Source organism: Athene cunicularia (genome assembly GCF_003259725.1).
Source record: "Athene cunicularia isolate RWA chromosome 7 unlocalized genomic scaffold, athCun1 chr7_part1, whole genome shotgun sequence".
In the NCBI taxonomy this organism is placed as follows: Eukaryota; Metazoa; Chordata; class Aves; order Strigiformes; family Strigidae; genus Athene; species Athene cunicularia.
This window is the reverse complement of record NW_020799107.1, coordinates 31,566,195-31,573,685: the sequence shown is the minus strand read 5'-3', so window position 1 is coordinate 31,573,685 and position 7,491 is coordinate 31,566,195. Positions and strand designations below refer to the sequence as shown.

At 44.3% G+C, this 7,491-nt stretch overlaps 1 protein-coding gene across 3 annotated transcripts in view; it reads right to left on the bottom strand.

Annotated features, from left to right (window-relative positions):
* Positions 1-7,165, bottom strand: part of LOC113482039 (carnosine N-methyltransferase 2) — a 36,653-nt gene extending 29,488 nt beyond the window's left edge. The window contains exons 1-4 of one of the 3 annotated variants that reach the window (XM_026852301.1): positions 6,886-7,165; positions 4,569-4,630; positions 2,970-3,108; positions 1,214-1,266 (exon numbers count right to left, since the gene is read on the bottom strand). In XM_026852301.1, the coding sequence (XP_026708102.1) occupies positions 1,214-1,266; positions 2,970-3,108; positions 4,569-4,630; positions 6,886-6,911 (280 nt within the window). In that variant the 5' untranslated portion in view covers positions 6,912-7,165. The remainder of the gene's footprint in view (positions 1-1,213; positions 1,267-2,969; positions 3,109-4,568; positions 4,631-6,885) is intronic. The other 2 variants (XM_026852299.1, XM_026852300.1) reach the window with 2 other exon arrangements.
* Positions 7,166-7,491: the final 326 nt, after the last annotated feature.

Sequence of the window (7,491 nt, the reverse complement as noted above, 5' to 3'; positions counted from 1 at the left end):
CCCCTGTCCCATCACCTGTGAGGGGCAGTTACCCAGGAAACCCTGGAAATTTTAGAGTTTTTACTTTTCCATTAAAACAACTTCTGAAGGGGAAATAAGGAAAAATTAGGACAGTGCAAAAAGTTCATTTTTCCCTTGTGTTTTCTTAGACTCAGAATTTCGGTTTTATATTACTTAATGAAAATAGAGTGTAATTGAGAACTGAATTATTTTCTTCCTGCTTGCTTTCTCATATGCTCCAACATATTCCCAATTGGGGAAAACAGTTCAATGCTGGTTTTCTCTTACTCAGGAAAACAAAACAAAACAAAACAAAACAAAACAAAAAAAAAAAAGAAAAAAAAAGAAAAATACCTTCACTTGAAAGTACTAGCACTTAAAATTCGGTTGAAAATACTTTTTAAAGCAAAAGCAAACTCTGACAAATCAGACTGTCACTTCTTTTCTTTACTTTTTATTTCCTCCCAGTTTCCCTAGGAGCAAAGCTGGACCACTCTTTTTTTGTTTGTTTGTTTTGTTTTGTTTTGTTTTGTTTTTAAAGACAAATGCATTTACAACAGCTTTAAAGCTGCTTTTCCAAAAGATGGGTTTCTCTCTGGGGGGAAACATCATTTGCAGTTAAGCCCTACTTATCACTGGATAAAAACAAAGTAATAACATGGAAACCCATCTTGAAAAAGCTGATGCAGCCCCATGCTAATGGTTGTGTCCAGATGGTTTTGCACCACCTGGAGCAGAGCACTGCCCAGCTTTGGCCTGTGGGACCTAAAAGCAAAGTAAAAAGAGAGATCTCTTCAAGTGAGATAGTCTAGGACAAGACTTCGGATAGAACGAACCTCCCAGATGTATCTAATTTTCTCCGATGAGGTTTGAAGATGCTCTTGTACATAACCTGGAGCAGGACTCCTTACTTTGAGACATATAAAGTCAGATGAGAGTCATCAAGAGGCAGAGACTAAGCTAAATTCATCACACGCATCTCACTTGGAAAAATTTGAGCAGCAACGTTTCAGAATGGAGACAGGGAAGGAAGGGAGGGAGCTTCGCTCTCATCCCAGCTCCACGCCCCATTTTGCTGTTCTCTGCTTCAATGAGAAACACTGTTATTGATGCCTGAGTAGATATCCCCATTGCTCAAAATTTCAGTATCACTTTCTGCTGCCCACAGGGACCCTCCATCCCCCAGCATCAGCAGTGCTGCTAAACTCCTTACCTGTGCCGCTTCCAACTCCCAGAACATTTATAGTCGATTTTCCATTGCCGAGACTGAAATTATAAGTACACATTACTTAACCATACTATGTCACACGACTTCATGTTTTAATTCTAATATCTTGGATGCCATATTGACCTGGAAATTTTCATGTTTTGCCACATGATTTGGGACAGAAATTCGAGCATCCCTTTGGAGCCCAGCTAGAACCAGCTGCGTGGTGGGAGCCAGCTCCATATTAGCAAGCTCATATTTCAAAGTACAGTAGGCATCAGGATATAGTGTTTCTCATCCTTTGCCAGAGAATTTTCTTCAAGTTGTGGCTGGCACCATGGAAAAAGACCTTGGGGAACCCCAGGGCAAAAGGTTCTCTTTGGGGGTAACAGGGCTATGCCTGGCTGGGATGGACACTGCTGGGGATGCAGGGACAAGGTCAGTCAGGGCAAAACCTCCACACACTCAGAAGTTTGGTTTTCCAATGTTGGATATAAATACCCACAAAAAGTTAAAAATCAGGCTTTCCAGGTGACCTGAAATCCTCTCTTCTCAACATTAATCTCAGTTGGAAATTGGGAGGGAAGGTCAAAATTTTCAATAGGTTTTATCTTAGAAAAAATACTCTTGAAAAGACAAAAAAAAAAAAACAAAAAAACCCAAACAATCATGTTTCCTAGCAGAATATTTAATAACAGCCTGGCTCGAGGATGAGGAGCCCAGGCTCGAGGTGCCTCGCTGCTCTGACATGCTTTATGGCCTTATTCTGCTCTCAGGCATGGACAGTGCAGGGGGATTGAGTTTCCCATACACAGTCTCAGGAGACACCACAGCAATGATTCAACAAGAGAGAAACAAGGAGTAAATCCTGGAGGCTGTGAGTTAGTCAAAGAGCCTTAGCCCAAATGAGGGACAAGACCTTTTGACAGACCCACAATCAGCCACAATGTTTTGCATCATTTAAAATTCACATAAGTAAATTTTTCAATTAAAATTTCCCAATAGAAATTATTTTTTAATTATTATTTTATAGCGATATCTATATAGATATAGATAGATAGATATAGATATATATATATATCTGCTCTGGAGAAAAAAATTTGCCTGCCAAATTTTTTTCTCAATGGAGAATGCAGTTTCTATATAACATCTAAAAATTACCCAAACTTGAAAGGACTTTCTTGTGGTTTGGATCTAAGCTGTTCTAAAACTATCTGCAGTCATCCATGTTTAATATATTACATTAATACTTCACAAAACTGATTATCATTTGGTACTTAAGCAATGCAAATCGACTTAGGATAGAAATAAGGAGGTCTTAGGGGATTGAGGAAACCAAGAATTAGTCACTAGCAGAGAATTAGAGATGTGTTTCTGTTTTCACTGATGTGTGATGAAGTCCCAAAAGCAGGGAGAGAGCATAAGAGAGCTTTCTTTTGAATAAAACAAACAAACAAAAAACCCCTTTAATCCTTGGAAAATCAGCTAATGAAAAGAGACAAACATGCAAATGAGGTCTTGATTCTTTCCTTAACATAAGCTGAGAGGCAGCACAGTGTATTAACTGAAATAGCACGTATTCTGGAGTCATTAAACAGAATATGCTAAAGGCCGCTATTAAGGGACTTAAAACTGAAAAGCATTAAAAGTTCATTCCTGCTCCAGGAAATCCTTCAACATGTTTGCTGCCCCTTGCATGCAGATTTCCCCCCCCTCCCAGGACAACAGTTAGCTTTCCCAGCCCAGTGGAAGCACTCCTTACCCAGCCATGATGTTGGGCATTGCTTCCTTGTTGAACTGGTCCATGCACTGGTGCTCTGTTGAATGATCCAAAAATGACTTAAAGGCCTCTACATACTCCTCAGCCGTGAGACTTCTCATGGAAGGGATCACGTATAGCTCTTGAGAAACAAATATGATTGTGTGTTAGAGATTTCGAGGCAAGTGAAGGATTAAAGCACTTACCTCATGGAAGAAACCCAACCCAACCCAACAGAGGCCAGAGACTTGGGAAGACAGTATGGAGGATGAATGGCCCAGGAGCCATCCATGCAGGTGGGCTCATACAAACACTTTCCAACCTGTGCACACTCAGAGTTTGAAAATTATTCTTAGATACCCTTTGACATCAGTGTATTTGTTAAGTGCCTCGTTACTACAGGTCAGCCTGAGGAAAATGCCTCCAAAATGCTTAGCCAGATATGAGGTACTCGGTTTGCAGAAAAGGAGGTAACTGGAGTGTTTTCCTGGAAGACTCAAGGCAAGAAGGTGAAGGGAATAGCACAGTGGGTCCAAACCTGGAGGGGCCATCGCTTGCACATATGCAGGACAGTGAAACTGAAGTTGCCAGCTGTTGGTACTCTTGCTATTAGGGGTGGTGCAACACAAAAACTGCCACCTGCAGCTAAAGCGAAAATAGTCAACCCTGTGCACCTCATTTCTGACTCTTGCCACCATCGGACTGCAATGCACTGCCAGAAAGGTGAATTCACCGCTGGAAACTGCACCTTGTGGCCAGGAGGGCAACTGATAGCAAAAGCATTTTTTTTTTAATGGGCTGATGCTCAAATGTGGGTGGCTGAGACCAGGAATTCTAGTTCTGAACTGACACCCAGGGCTACTCAAGGGGCTGCAAGCAATTACTGAAAACCCTCGCTTTCCTGCTGTCTCACCTTAATGACAGTGCTGCTGCCAGGACATGAGCTCTGGCAACTGCTTGGGTCTGAGGAGCAATGATAAGACTAAGACTTGAGGCTCATGAGAAGATGCCATGAAACTCCGTACTGGCTCTGGGGTCTATCTCAGACAGAGACCTGCAGTACGAAGGCTGTCACAGCGTCAGCCTCAGTGTGTGAGATCAGCATGGGAAAGGTAGCATCGAATAGGGAAAAAATCAGCTTTTCCTCCTAAACAAGATGAGGATGAAGGACAGGACATCTTCATTCTCATTTTTGCTTATTGAGGAGATGCTTATTTATCATCTGCTTTTAGTTGCCACTAGTAAGAAAACTATGTATGTCTCATACAGGACTGTGCAATCTTAAATTGAATGCCTGTGCTGTTTCCAAAACCACACGTCATTGTCAGCTGTGCTTTTGGTAGGTGTGCATGGAGACCCTATGTCCGGACATATCAGAGGTAAAGATACCGGCATCTATCTTCACACTTTGAACTATACCCTAACACGAACCTGAAATCACCTGAATTGCAGTCAGTTTAGCATCCTGTTTCTTTCTTTTTTTTTTTTTTTTCCCAAACAATCTCTAACTCTAAAAGAATTTAAACATGTTTGTAGTGATAGCAAGACAAGCAGGCATTTTAATTGAATCTCCTTTTTTTTTTTTTCTTTTCTCCCAAATACCTGAATTATCATGTGAAGCTGTCAGAATCTCTGCTTCAAAGTTCATGCTGGGGAACCTATTCCTGTAAGGAAAGTATAGCACTTCAGTTATTTGAAGAACCTGTACACTTTGTTGAAGCAGAACAAAAGGAAGACGCTCCAGGACAAATTTTCCTTGCCTGATAATCAATGTTATTTGTTATCTTTTACTAGACTAAAGAAAGTCAAAACTTCTTGGTTAACTCATAAGCATCTGCAACGGACAGGACACCTGCCCCAGCACTTGGCTGAGACGTGTTGTGGAAGCTCTTCCTACCTCTGAAGAGTTGTTAACCAGTCAGCAGAGTGGGAGGCACTGGACTGGCTGATATTACACACTCTGTGTGTAATCATGAATGGAGTAGGAGAAATAGCAATGGAATTAGGAAAAGGCTCTAGTGTGCTTCAGCATCTGAAGTGCTTGTCCCACCCAGTGTTTCAGGGATCTTTTTGCTTTGCATTTTTTAAACTTCAGATTTTTCTGTCTTCAAATGTTACATTGGGTAATCTGTAGAAGGTAGAGAACTCAAAAGTCAAAAAGGTCATTTGACCATAAATGTTTTCATTCAGTCACATGTTTTCATTCTTAGTTTAGGGTTTTTTTTGGTGAAGACTTCCAGCAATGAAGTCACATATTCACTTTTCTTTGACAGTGTGCCTCATCTATAAAATGGGGATGAGGTGCCACTAGCAAAAGGAAGGGAGGAAATTAAATTGGAGCAAGGACCTCACTTCTGCAAATAAAGTGTTGGGGTGAGGTTATCTATGCAAGGTGAATAGTCATCTGGGTAACCACATTTCTGTATTGATATGCACAGCAAGACTTAGGGATGATATATAGACATGTTGCTACTCCCAAAACTTTTCTGTTAGAAAGTGCTTCATGACAAGTAGCCTGCAATAGCAGTAAGCAGCCTCTGAGTACCCTCTGCCAGGGAAAAAACTCCTGTGTGAGTAAGAAACAAGCCAGGAGGAGGAAAAGAAAGAAGGGAGTCTTGTAGTGGGACTTTGAGATACAAATACAAAATGACTGCACTAGCAGGTAGCAAGGAAGTGGCTGTGTGTTAATAATGATGAAGGCAAGAAAAGAGTAAGTTGTCTCAGAGATGCTGGGGCGCTGCCAGAGTCCTGCAAGATGAGTTGATTTCATCTGAGTTCACTGCCAAAGTCATGTACCTGGCTCCCACGAGGTACATCAAAGGTCTCAGTTCCACCACCTTGACCTCGCCTCTCCCCAGAAAAGACAGCACAGGTCGGCAGTAACAAGCCTGAACTCAGCCTGCTTCCATAAGCTCCAGCTTGGCTGCAGGCTAGTCCCTTCAATTTCCACTCAAACCTCTGACCTCTTCCATCTCTGCCTGACATAACAGAGGACCATTTTGTCCTCTCAGCTGGCTGAACCGAGCAAGATGGTTTTCAGAATAAATCTCTCACTAAAATGCTGAGGGGTAGCGTGGCTACCCCTGCTCAGAGAGGAACAACTCTTGGGGTCCCAGGACATGAACTCCATTTCTGACCGGTCAAATGTTTCCAGCCATCCCAGGAGACCTGCCAGGTGACCTGGACAGACTGCAGCCCAAGTATTCACCAGGATGGATGATGCCAAGATAACTCTTCCACCAAGACTTTTGCTATTTCTCCCCAGGCAGTTTCTAAGATTGATTAACACTTGTTGCTGGGAAGGTGAAACAGGCTTAGTTATTGCTAGGAAAAAATGGACTTCCTCTAAAATCTGGCTTTAAATCTAGCCCAGATCTGAAAACTAAGTGCAATACTTTGTGCTGGTGCTGCCTGTCCCAGGACCCCGGTACCCAACAGCAGGACCGAAGCAGTGACTGCCAGGGAGCGGGATGCTTGTGGGCAGCTGGTCCTGCCACAGCTCCTGGCTAGGTTGGAGCTTGCCGTTAGCCATCTTAGACCTCTTTCCCTCCACAAACTGAGCCAGTTGCCTTATGGACTGCAGGCACAGGGCACAGAAGGATTTCACCATCACTTTAGGTGATGCAGCACCTTCAAGTTGAAAAAAATCATTAAATTCAAGATGTTTCTAGCAACACAATTTGCAAGAATATCTCTACGGTTCATAATTTCATTACATCTAAATTTGGGCTGCTAAGGGGCTAAAGGTCTCCTCCCAAAGGCTAGCTTAGTCCCCATCCCGCCCCGGGCACGGGCACATCTGTTGTCACTCCCACCTTACACACATCTGTCCGTGACACAGGGACAGTGGGGCTGGCTCTGCCACCCAGCCGGACAGTGGGGCCACGCTCACCCTCGCTCCCTTCCAGCACCCACGTACCTCTTCATCTCCGGGGTCGGATCCATGGTCAGGACGGGAGCTGTGCCGGGACACGGCAGTTGGGCAAGTGGCTGGGGGTTAGCCAGGTGCCTGGTCCCTACGTTAACATGTCCCCCCGTTGCCCTGCTCCTCGCCGGCCGCTTGGCTGGCCGCAAGGCTGGCGGTGACCCCGGGCACCTGTCGGGACAGGCGTCATGGGAGCGAGAAAGGGAAACCCGAGCCCCCACGGGAAGAAGCGAGGGGCCGGGCTGGGCGATGCACAAGGCCTGACCTCTGCAGGGCTGTCCTCATGGCAAGGGAGCTGCGCTGTTTTCAAGGGGAGGGAAAAAAAGAAACGGTCAGATTGAGACTTTCAAAACTTTAAAACCTGAGTGGAAGTGGCAGAGGGGTGTCAGCACCAGGCAGACCTGGGGACCATTTCCATCTGCTTTTTAATCTGCTTTGAACCCTGCCTCTCCTCCGTGCTCGCTGCCCCGGATGGGAAGAGCTGCTTTCCTGCATCCCTGCCATGCTGCTGCCTGAGGGACAGGTGGGGATTCACTGGGAGATCCCCACTTTGTCCAGAGAGAATAGGGTCTTTTGGCTGCCCAGGGACCTCAGCAAATG